At 42.6% G+C, this 12,830-nt stretch overlaps 1 protein-coding gene across 1 annotated transcript in view; it reads left to right on the top strand.

Moving 5' to 3' along the window:
* INTS7 (integrator complex subunit 7) overlaps window positions 1-11,724 on the top strand; it is a 54,003-nt gene extending 42,279 nt beyond the window's left edge. Inside the window, exons 18-20 of the mRNA XM_063124028.1 lie at window positions 1,563-1,661; window positions 9,174-9,359; window positions 10,062-11,724. Of these exons, the coding sequence (XP_062980098.1) occupies window positions 1,563-1,661; window positions 9,174-9,359; window positions 10,062-10,373 (597 nt within the window). The 3' untranslated portion in view covers window positions 10,374-11,724. The remainder of the gene's footprint in view (window positions 1-1,562; window positions 1,662-9,173; window positions 9,360-10,061) is intronic.
* Window positions 11,725-12,830: the final 1,106 nt, after the last annotated feature.

Genomic DNA, 12,830 nt, shown 5'->3' with positions numbered 1-12,830 from the left:
GAAGCTGCAGCGAAACAGGTGTAAAATCTGGAGTCCTGTAAAGCCTTATCTCACTCAGCATTTCGATACTAAATAGATGAAACAGTCTTTTTACCCCATTGTTTCTGTCTGTTTCAGATCGTCATGCAGTTGTGTGCTGTTTAGCATTGTCTTCTTGGCTATTTGCAACTGCTGCATCTGTTTTGCGCTTCTGAAAATAGCCATGGACACCTCTACAAAAACCATAGAGATAGCATTTCAACAGCGAGAGAGGACTATTGGCATCATGTCCCGCTTGTAGGCTTCCCAAAAGTCTGGTTGGCCAGTGTCAGAAACTGGGTTCAATCGGCTTTTGTCTGATTTAGCATAACTCTTCTAATCTTCATTTCTGCCCCCATTTTGTAGCTGATTACAAAATCAGCTTATGGGTGCTCTGCCCAGTACAGGGATAAGGTTGTTCTTTCTAGGACTGCAGAATCCCCCCCATTTCTTTTCACCTGTAGCTCCTTCTGTCTGTTTCATTTTATTCTTCTGCAGCAACACCCTACTGTGATTTGGTTCTTCCCAAACCCTTCGCCACAGCCAGTGCTGCCTTGGCCTCACCATGTCTAGTTATCCTTCTCTTCTTCCTGATGGCCCTTAGTCTCCAGGAACCCCCCTGCCTGAAGACCTTACACAAATTGGGCGGCTTTGGCTACCACTCTTTCTTCTCATAAATTCTTCATCACATGCTATACCCCAGAGGAAGAGGAGTTTTGTGCCTATGCTATAACCCGAATTTTGTTTAGTGCTGCTATTAAAAAAAAATTTTCATGCTGAGGAGAGACTGAAAGAACTGGGCATGTTTAGTCTGGAAAAGAGAAGATTGAGGGGAGACATGATCGCTTTCTTCAAATACTTGAAAGGTTGTCACACAGAGAAGGGCCAGAATCTCTTCTCAATCCTCCCAGAGGGCAGGACACAGAATAATGGGCTCAGGTTACAGGAAGCCAGATTCCGGCTGGACATCAGGAAAAACTTCCTGACTGTTAGAGCAGTACGACAATGGAACCAATTGCCTTGGGAAGTCGTGGGCTCTCTTACACTAGAGGCATTCAAGATACAGCTGGACAACCAGCTGTCAGGTATGCTTTAAGGTAGATTTCTGCAATGAGAGGGGGGTTGGACTTGATAGTTTTATAGGCCCCTTCCAACTGCTATTCTATGATACTGAGGTATTGCTGGGATAACTTAATGTTTCTCCTCCCCTGATACAGGAAAGAAACTGGATCTTTATTTTATTTATTTATAAATGGATAAGTTGCCTTTTGGCATACAATTAAAACATTAAAATAATTTTAAAAACCTTTTCCCCAATCTCTGTAAGCCAGCTTTCCTTTGGCCATCATGGCTGAGGATGATGGAAGTTGTAATCCAACATATCTGGAGGGCATCATGTCAGGGAACATTGCTATAGGCTCCTCCATTGTCTTAGCTTCTTAAACGGAAGCAACTGCGGTGCTAATACCCAACTTACATGCTGTTTCCTATCCCTGCTGTAAAAAGGATTAGTTCTGATCTAGCTTGGCATTGTTTTGTTCCAGCACACGGCTTGTCTATGCAATGCAGTCATTGCCTTGCTGAAAGTCCCCATGTCGTTTCAGAGGTATTTTTTCCAGAAGCTACAGTCAACTAGCATTAAGGTAAGCAATAGTTATATTGAATTCTAAGTGCAGTTAATGCTAAAATGACCATTCCTAGGTACATGATGGATCTGAATGGTGTCCTGAATGCACTTAGGGGGTTTCTTGCTTTGTTTGTTGGTTTATTTATTTGTTTATTTATTTATTGCATTTATATACCACCCCATAGCTGAAGCTCTCTGGGTGGTTTACAAAAGTTAACTGTCGAAAGTTGTACTGTCAAAGACCTGGTTGATTTGTGGAATAGGAAAATGGCCTAGGCAGTTGACACTATTGCTCCTAAGCGTACTCTTCCCCCTATCCTGGTAGAGCCAGATCGTCCCCCCTGGTTTGACAAGGCAATGAAATGGGAGAGATGACTGACAGAGCGCTAATGGAGAAAAACCTGGAATTAAGAGGACCAAACACAGGGTTGAATCCAACTGGAGACCTACTTCTTAAAGAGCTTCCTTCTTTGCCACCATCACATCCACATTGAATAGCTGTGTGAGGCCCTCTTTGCTAGGATGCTGAAAGGGTGATAGAGCAGCTAGAGTCTTGCTGGGAATAATTTGTTTCGTTATTTGCCTGTAGAGCTGCTTGGATTTGCCTTGTTTTGGACTCCAGTATTGGGGCAAGTCAAGTAGATGTAACCTTGGTAACTGATTGTCCAGTTGGTTTGGATTCCTTTCAGCCTGTGGAGCTTGGGGAAGTAGACAGGGTGGCTGGAGAAGTGAAGGCTACCACTTCCTGAGTTGACCCACACCCTACCTGACTAATTAAATCAGCCCAGGAAGGACTAATCCCATGATTGAGGAAAATGATCCTTATGGGAGGGACTTGTTTCTTCTAGTTTAAAAGAAGCAGTAATAAAACCTTTGTTAAAGAAACCTTCCTTTTAACCAGCAGATGTGCAGAATTATAGGCCAGTCTAAATCATATATTTTTTGGCCAAGATGATTGTGAAGGTGCTGGCCCCAGAGTCCTAGAGGCTTCTGGATGATACTGATTACTGGATTCATTTCAGTTGGTGTTTCAGCAGGGATAGGGGAGTGTAACTGTTTGGTTGCCTTCATGATTACCTATGCTGGGAACTGGATGAGTGCAGTGTAGCCATCTAGTTCTCTTGGAAGCTTCTGATACTATCACTCATGGTAACCTCTGGGACCATCTAGTGGGATTGGGCCTTGGGAGCACTGTATTGCAGTAGCCTGATTCTCCATGTCAGGACCAGAAGGTGGTCCTGTGGGACTATCTTTCAGCACTGGGCTATTGGCCCCTGGGGTTCCATATGTCTATAAACCCGCTGGGAGATGGTATCCAAAGTTTTGGAGTGAGGTGCCCCATATGTTTTGATGACACCCAGCTTTTTTGCTCATTGTCCTCTAACTCCAAGAAACCAGGTGATACCTTGAACATTGGCTGGGTTTGATAATGGACTGAATGGGGATGAACAAGTTGAGATTACATCCAGGTAAGATGGAGGTGATGTTAGTCAGCAGAAAACCTTTGGAGTTGTGATTGGTTCCCATTCTCTCTGCTTTTAAAAATGTGTTAATACGTCTTTTTAACTTAAGTTTTGAAATTGTTTTAGTGGTTTTTTAATGCTATTTTTAATATTTTATGATGGATGTCACTGTTTAATGTTTTATGATGTAGTTTTTGTCTTTTTTAAATTATTGTATACTGCTTTAGTGGTTTTCAAAAAGGCGGTATAGAAATTATCTAGATAAATAAAACAATAAATGATGAAAAATTAGTCAGCAGTAAGAGAAACCTAGAATTCATTAGTTTCGAAGCGCTTTCCTCACAAAGGTGCATAATTTTGGTAAAACAAACAATTGTTCAGTTTTTAAACTTGACAGTGTATACAGTTGTAATTTTCCTCCCACATGGAATTGATCTCTGTCAATAAAATGTATATCCTTTGCACTGGAGGTGCTGTCTCCCTCTTGCCTGGGGTAATTATATTGGTTTTCTTCAGATGTCTAGTAAATTGCACCTTGCATGAGGAAGTCTGTGCTTTGGTTCTTTTGGCTTTTCTTTTTCCCACCCAGCACACAGGGCACCCCAATACTCTGGAAACATTTATGAGATGGATGTGGCTTGTGCACAGTTTTTGTGTGTGTGTGGAATCAGTTGAATGGCTTGGCAGATTTTGATATTTACTCTTGTACCTTTTAAACTCTTGTGGTCTCTTTTATTGCTTCATTTTCCTGCCTCATTTTAAAGGTTGGTTTTTATTGACTATCCATTTGGTGTCATATGGCCTCTGACGCTGCTATTCCATTAACCTCATATCCTGCCCATCAAATAATTAAACTCCTGAACAAATGTACAACTTTTCTGTATAAATGAAGCATATATTGAAGGCAGCCATTTACCAATGGAGACCGTCCAGACACAGTGCAGCCAAAGAGAACTTACCTTTTGACGGCCCAAAGTGAGGTTCCTGTTCTTGAGAAGTCAGTGTGCAGTTGTTTCTACATGCAATGCGTAGTCTACAGATATTTTAGCCATGTGGTGCCTTAGTCACTGGGTAGCCCAGCTTCTGCACAGTGTAAGTGCTATATTTGGAAGAAATGCCATGCAGATTCTTAGATGAAGTGTTGATAGGGGGCAGTATGCGAATTGTGGTTTTGATTATAGCTGCATCATGTCATTACACTTTGTGTATGTTGCTTGTAACAAAGAGTGGCACAACTTCTTTCTCCTGCACCTAAAACATGCAGATCAAATTTTGTGATTTTCCCTCTTGCCAATCTAGGCATTCTAGTGCAATCTCAGTATTTTATACAATATTGTTTTTCTGAATGATCGAGCACTTCCCACCTACCATGCTTTGACATTTTTCTGCAGTCACACAATTTGGAACATTAACATGCATTTTCAAATGCTCCAATTGAATGCTATATATCCTTTCTGAATTTTGTGTTACTTACTTTGTATATGAGATACTTGTGCGCACAAAGTCAAGTGGTGGAACGCATGTCTCATTGGGACATAGATGACAAAATAGAGGTCAGAAGCAGCAGACAGAAGCAAGGCCATTTGCCCACTAAAGAAAATAGCTCTTATTGCGCTTATGGGGCAATTATATCTTGCTATTTAAATAAAAATGTCACTTTATTAAATACATCACTTGATGGCGCATAGAGGCTGAGACTTGTGGGATGTTGTTGGTCATGTAATTTCCAGTTTAGCAATAGCTATTCTTAGTTGAACACAATATTCTTTGCTCATGGATAGAATATTTAAGGCATTCCTATGAACACCTTCACATAGAAACATTACTTGTAATAAATCAGTCATGCAACTCTTCCAGAATAGTGTCTCAACAGGACCTGACAAACCTAGCATCCTGTTAAGAACATAAGAAAAACCCTGCTGGATCAGGCCAAGGGTCCATCTAGTCCAACACTCTGTTCACACAGTGAGCAACCAGCTGTTGACCAGGAACCCACAAGCAGGACACAGATGCAACAACACCCTCCTGCCCATGTTCCTGAGCAACTAGAGTATGTGGGCTTATTGCTTGTTGACATGTGCATCTCACAAATGTTACAGTCCCCATATAACATTTTCACATGGAGGTACTCCCCCATTAGGATTCCCCCCCCCCCAAGTCTTACTCATGACTACAGAATATTTCTTTAGAAGCAGATCTAACAATACCTTAAAAATCCCCAATAAAGGGGTCTGTTGGTTCTGTAGCAAGTTAGACTTTTAATCAGATAATGGTGCAGTTTAGTTTGTTTAGTTAGTTTATGCTGTGGGAAAGGCTCAGTGGTTGAGAATATGCTTTGGACACAGAATGTTCTAAGTTCATTTCCTGGCTGATGATGTGGGGTGGGGTGGGGTGGAATCTGCCTGAGATCTTAGAGAGACGTTGTCAGTCAGAGTAGACAATATTGGGCTAGATGGAGTAAGCTTCCTATGTTCTAGCTACTTGTTCAACCAATTTCATTTTACTAAGTTTGTATCCTGGCATGTGGGAGAATAACAATGTTGACTTTTAGTCTAAAGGCAGGTTACAAATACTTCAATAAAATAAATAAACACAGTGGGCAGTGTCCGCTGTCCTTCCTTAAATTCAAATAGCGCTAGTGAAGCTCTGCCAAATGTTTCTGTGGTGAATTACACATGGGCAAGCGGTGGCACAACCATAACTTTAGTTGGATTTTCCTTTTGCTCAGAACCTAGTTTCTGCTAGTGCAATGTCATTTGCACTCATGGAATAATACAGTTGGATACTGCCCAATATCAAGATTTATTTTATTTATTAAAACATTTGTATCCTGCCCTATATATTGGGATCTCAGGGCAGCATACAGCTAAGATAAATTCAAACAGATAAATCAATACATTATTACAATGTCAAATAATAAACAAATGACTGCAAAATAAAAATAACCAAACAATATGAATAAAGATCCAGGACTGGTCCCCAGAGTAATCCCCCTATAAAGGAGGGTCTTCTTTAGCTTTGTGAATTCACTAGGAAGCCTACTAGATGAATCTCTCTAGAAAGGAGCTCCGTAGCACAGCTTCAGACACATTTCTCTTTGTGGCAGCCACATGAGGTTTCTGGCCTGCTTTGGGTAACCATCTTGCTGTGTCAATGACCCTTGAGTTAAGATCTATTTGGAGTCTCTTGAAGTGTGTGTACTTAAGGTTGTCAGAGTGGAAAGCGGAGGACTCTTAACAGGTAAGAGAGCTTACCTGAAAGATTGTAGAATACTGCAAGATGTATGCCCCAGGGCATAAGGCTTCAGTTTGGATCCTTATACACAACAGCAGTAGTGTATGAGCCCCCTTTCCAGAGCTTTATTCCATGCTGCTGCTGTAATGTTTAAAGGCAAATCATATTCCTAATCATTTTCCCTGGTCTTGGCCGGATGGTGGTTCGGTGGAAAGGACCCATATGATCCACTTGGTCCATGTGATACTGGACCTTTAAATGTTACAGCAGAGCTATGAGATGAAACTATTGTTATTTCATTTATATCCTGCCTTTTTTCCTCCTTAAGGAACCCAAGGCGGCTTACATAATCTTTTTCCACTCCCATTTTATCCTCACAGCAACAACCCAGTGAGGTAGGTTGGGCTGAGAGTCTGTGACTCGCCCAAAGTCACCCAGTGAGCTTCATGGCTGAGTGGGGACTAGAACCCAGATCTCCCAACTCCCAATCGAACACTCTAGCCACTGCATCACACTGCATATCCACTCTATGGATATGCAGCTCCCACACTTGTTGTAAAGGGTGCCTGTGTCCTGTGGTGCTGAAAAGGCAACATTCTTACTTCCTACTTGTTTGCTGCCTATAGATAGACACTGGTAGCCCATTTCCCTTATCTAACTTAAGGTATGTGTTCTCTGCTAAAAACACCAACCCCTAACCCACCACATTTTGCAACAGGGAAACCAAGATTCTGTACTTGATTTATGCAAACGTAAAATACCTTGGTATTGTATGCATCTGCTTCCAAGATTCATACTTTCTAAAAAAACTAAAAAACAAAACCAAACATAAATTAGCAAGGACCAAGAAATGTCAAAAGAGGTAGAGAGTTGGGCGATTCTGGGAAAGAACGTTTTGGTTACAGTTAGCTGCTAAGCCCAGGAGGCAAGGAATAACAGTTCTTGGAGTGATAGATGTGCATGATGCTAAAGAGTCACTGTGCCACAACACAGGCTCTTTACAACAGACCTGTCCGTGGACACTCCCTGCTCAAGCTCTTTATGAGCCTGAGGTGAGGGACAAACACCACCTTTCTACAAACTATGTGGAGAAAGGGGTTAAACAGGAATAATTTCAGGAGTAAAATAATGTGCTGTGAATTATATGTGCTGATGGTGAATTAATGTCAGAACGGGTGTTATATGTTTATAACTGTAGATGATAAATGCCAAGGAGACACGTGGGATTTTTGTGGTAGTAAAAATGAATAAAAATTTATTTCAATGTTCACAATGTTTGTGGAGGGAGGAAGAAAGGCAGACACTCATAAATGGGTTAAACAGGTCATAGCTTTATTGAAGGAACACAGTATCCATGTTCAGCTGAGACTAGGGTAGAGTGGGGGACCCCTTCCTAAACGCTGTTCAGGGAGACTGGCAGCTGCAGTGTCCCCCTGGCATCTCTAAGGTGGAGCCTGATTCAAGGCAGGAATGAAGCGGTCAACCTTACTAGCCACCTTAAGCTCAGCTGGGGATAGCTTACCTCCCCAACCCAGGGCAGCAGCCTCACTCCACAGCCTTGCGAATGCCCTGCTATCCCCCATCTCAGCCGAGATGAATCTCCCAGGCATCTTCCCCCTTCCACAATGTTGGTGTCACTTTCCATGCCCACACTGATCCTTCTGCCAGAGCTGTGATGAAAAAAGAAGAAAATTGACTTAGCTAAATTATATCGGATAATGCAGTACCAATAAATGGCAAAGGGATACCCCAGGGAAAGGGGGGAACCAACTAGGGAAAGGGGGAACCCAACAGCCAATCAAGGCTAGCAGGAAAAAAAATCCTTCCTGGCCCCCATAAAGAGTCACCAGCCAAATCCCATTGTTCCCTGCCCAAAAGGGGGCAGTTGGGTAGCTGCTTTCCTGCCCTGTCCCACTAGTTGCCAGGTGGGGGGACGTTATTTTATAAGCCTCATTCCCATCTTTTCCCCCCATCCTGGGCAACTGCACCTGCTTTAAGGCAGAATGTTCTGCCTCCTTTTTGAGGCCTGGCACTCTTCCCCACCCTCCTTCCTCTCTAAGATGGTCATGACTAGAAATTCAGTGTGTGTGTGTGTGTGTGTTTAAGTCCATGTTTAAGTAGTGAATGCATGAAATGTTCACAGCTCAGTCTACAATGGCCATTGTACACATGCAGCAGTAGAATTAAACAGAAAACATTATCTTGGATTGTACCACTTCAGACTACAACTTGGAAGGGTGTGTTTGTTGAACACCACCCCCATCTAAAAAATGCCTGCATATGCTAAATTGGCATGTCACAAAGAAGACTAGGCTATACTGTTCTCCCTGACATGCTAATTTTGTCTGTGCAGGAACTTACTACTTTAAGACAGAGTGGCATTTTGTAGCTCCCTACCCTTATCCCCCCCCCCCCACAGCTCTCTGAAATGGCACAGTCCAGAAAAAGCTACCACTTGATTGTGATGAATTATTAAACCATCTCCAATATATGGAACCATTAAGGGGAGAGTTTTTATTGGGTGAATATCATTCTGCTTAAACGTAGAAGCTCGCTGTAATCGAGTTTAGGGAAAATGCATTTTAAGTGTTGATGACTTAGAAGACTTGTATTCCCCCACCCTAGCAGTCTACTCATGCGGTGAATGCACTGATCATAAATAATGTCCATCATAATGCTTCTTTTCTTGAGCATAAGAACAGTACTTGCTCTCTCCCCATCTTCTACTTGCTTCTCGTTTCAGTTGAGCGGTGCTTGCTCCTGCTTGTATGTTTTGCTTTTTCCCTCTAAAAAAGTGTCCCTTTTTACATGTAGAACTTCCTCTGTTTCAGCTTGCCCTGTCTCCATCACCACGTAACCCCGCCGAGCCCATCGTAGTTCAGAATAACCAGCAACTGGCCTTAAAAGTGGAAGGAGTGGTCCAACATGGCTCCAAGCCAGGCCTTTTCCGCAAAATCCAGTCCATCTGTCTAAATGTGTCTTCGACGCTGCAGAGCAAATCTGGACAAGATTACAAGGTAAGAAAAAGTATGGAGCCATAAACTGTAAAGAGTCATGCTGCCTGAAACCCAGGAAGATTTGAAACTGAGATCTCATTTGCCCTTGTTGGGTAGCAAGAATTTTTTTTTTCACTTCAGGTGTGTGCATATTAATCTTTTAAAGTGAGTGCCAGTATTTCTGGCAGCTTGGGTTCTTTTGAACATGAGACCCTTGAATAAGAACTGAGCTGGTTTAGATCTTAGGTTGATATCCCCATGGCGAATTTCCCACCCCTGTTCCATCATTTAGTTAGGAGAACTGTCTGCATCTCGGAGGTAAAGGACAGCTGGAACAGATTATCCCTTTCTTCGCTTGCTATCCTGGAAGTAGCCTGAAATGTCCTAGCTAAGAACACACAGCTGTTTGGCAGCGGAAAATGTATCTACTCGTGAGAGAATGCTGATCGCTTGGAATGGCCAAGCAAAGTTTCCCAAGCCCTGGGCATCTGATACGGACAGCTGAGCAGTTTGTAATAGTTCAGAAAAGCTGGGCAAATAACTTCTTGTGTTATGCTCGTACATGCTGAATGAAAGTATAGGAAAACAGCTTATTTGACCCTCCTCTGAAATTGCTAATACTGTCTTCCAGGAGCCAAGCCTCTGTTTTACATGGTGCAATTGAAACACTGAACACTCCTTTAGAGGCATCCTGACTCTTACTTTCTTTCTTTCTTTTCTCAGACCCCCATTGACAGCCTGACCAATGAGATGGAGCAGATGGTTGAGCCTCACAACGATTACTTCAGCACACAGTTCCTCCTGAACTTCATTATTGTTGGCACCCACAGCATCACCGTGGAGTCCTCTGTAAGAGATCTCAATGGCATCATATGGAAGACTGGGCCCAAAACCACTCTGCTGATTAAGTCTCTTGAAGATCCCTACTCCCAGCAAATTCGGCTTCAGCAGCAGCAAGGACAGCAGCCGCCCCAGCCCCCAGCCCAGCTGCCCCAGGCACAGCCACAGCAGCGAACCGCATATTCCCGTTTTTAGCACTCGTTCGTTGTTTAGTGGCCCACGTCACGGGCATCGTGATGGTGTGATGAGTTGAAATCCGGTAGCATTGCATAACCCAGCCAAACACTTTTATCTCCGCTTCCGCCCTTTCTGTGTACCTGGCAACTTGCATTCCACCTCACAAAAACTATCATGTGAATTGGCCTTTATGAAAGATGCTGTACATTAGGAGCAGCTGAAATTGGTCCCCCACATTCATACATCTTCATGCGCATCACCAGTTAGAGCTCCTTCTTGGGAGACGATGAGTCAGCAAGGAAGTGTATATGTATTGTCTGGGTTGCACTGCAGTGTATTGGGTCTTTGAGTCATCCAGTTGCCGGTTCCTGAAGAGCATGAATTGTTTTGAGAGCACTAAGCTGATACTACACTTAGGCTCTCAAGCCAAGTAGGCTTTGTGCTTGTGAAAAACTCAGAGACTGTTCCCGAGTGTTATACAACACTTCTCCAAATGTGAAAAATTTGGCACAAACATCCAGACATCCTGGCTGGATAATTCTAAGTAATCCTTTTGAATGTTGCCAAACTAGAAAAGGTTCTTTTGTCATACTTGTTATCAAGATACTGTTCTTTCTGCTTCTGAATCTCATAGGTGGTCACTTTTGTTGCTTCTGTATATAAGAATGCTCAAGAGATGCCAACTGGAAAATGGGAGGTTATCTTACTTAACAGGAAAAGACCCTTTGAGCTTGGTTGAGGGTCCCCATCCCTACCCTACCCCTGCTAAAAAGAACAGAAATAAATCTGTTTCATCTTTGAAAGGTTGGAGAAAAATTGGGTTAGAAAGTTGACAAATAACTTCTTTTTTTACTCCAGTGTGAATGGTGTATGCATTGAGAAGCAAGCCAGTACTTTTAAGAGGAGGTCTCTGAAGAAACAACTCACTCAGCAGTGTGAGAAGGCCAACACGGAACCAGTGCCTGCACTCTCTAATCTGAAGGGGATATACTTCGTATGGTTTATTGAGTCCCTTTCTGCAAGAGTGAAGGTCTTAACAAGGCCATGAAGGGAAGGCATATCTCCTATGCATTGCTCCCTTGTGAATTAAGAACTGACTGACAAATATGAAAAATATCATTGGGTCTGAGCTGTTTAAACCATGACTGCCTTGTGGGTTGTCTTCCATTTCTATGCAGGAAGGAATTCTCATTGCTTTCTGTTACTGTATGTTCAATGTGTCCTTGTGTTCTATTTTCAGATGTCAGTAGTTCACTCAGGTATTGAGAGTATACACAGGATGATGGGGATTGCTCCCATCGAAAATGGTGTTTTTAGATGGGTTTGGAGGGTAGTTGCAACATAGCCTTTTTTGGCTGAAGTTTGTTCTTTTATATTGGAAAAAGTACTTTTATTACGTAAACTGTTAGCAAGCAGATTACCTTCTTTGTTCTGTATAGAATATTCTAATAAACCATTTGTTTTCCATTTGCATCCGATAAGCAAAACTGGGAATTCTCGTGAAGGAAAAAGTATTGAAAACAGCCTTTCTTAAAAAGCCAACATTTGATTTCCTGGTTGCCTATAGTTTTTAAGCATTTCTACCTCTCCAATGAGACAGTTCACTTCTCCTGTCCACAGCATGCATGTTAATTTGTAAATGCTGAATGACCCCTTCCATCAAGCAACAGGAGATGTCCCATCTGACCTTGATAAGTAGAATTTCCTCCTAAGCAGCAGAGAAATGTCCCACTTCGTTCCCCCTTTTTGATCTGTTAACTACCCTGATCTAGCAATGACTTAGATGGTGCTATCTAATCCTTTGCTAAAGACTTTCCCCAGATTTACATAGGGATCACTCCAGAGGAAACTGCTGATACTACTTCTTGACCATGGGAAAATATCCAGTCTTTGCCTTCTAGAAGCTGATTGGATAAACAATTCTCCTTTATACACACATACACCCATTCCCTACACCCACAAGAATGAAGAGGGGAAAAAAGATGCTGTGTCCTTAGAAACGGGTTAGCTATTTACTTGGAAGCTAGTGCCTCTCACTGGAATAGCGAGTTTGCTTAAGCATTTAAGATGAACTCTGGAAGAGATCATTTGGAGCTGGATGCCATCAGTATGCTGATGATACAAATCATTTTCCACCTGAGTCTAGGAAGCCCCAAATTGGTGCCTGAAATCAGTAATGGAGTGGATGTGAGCTAACAAACTGTACTTTAACCCAGCCAAGACAGAAGTGCTCCCAGTCAATAGGATGGGTTGTGCTCCTCCTGGAGAATCTGGTTTGCAGTCTGGGAGTGCTCTTGGACCTGAGCTTGTTCCTGGATGATCAAGTGGTCACTCTGGCCAGGACTGTCTTTTCCCAGTTACACTGGTGTGCCAATTGCACTTGTTTCTGGAGATGGTGGACCTGGCCATGGTTGCACATGTTTCAATTACAGCAAGGTTGGCTTACTGGAATGTCCTGTATACATGGAGCTGCCT

The sequence above is a fragment of the Elgaria multicarinata genome, chromosome 4 (genome assembly GCF_023053635.1).
Source record: "Elgaria multicarinata webbii isolate HBS135686 ecotype San Diego chromosome 4, rElgMul1.1.pri, whole genome shotgun sequence".
In the NCBI taxonomy this organism is placed as follows: domain Eukaryota; kingdom Metazoa; phylum Chordata; class Lepidosauria; order Squamata; family Anguidae; genus Elgaria; species Elgaria multicarinata.
This window is presented reverse-complemented; position numbering and strand designations above follow the sequence as displayed.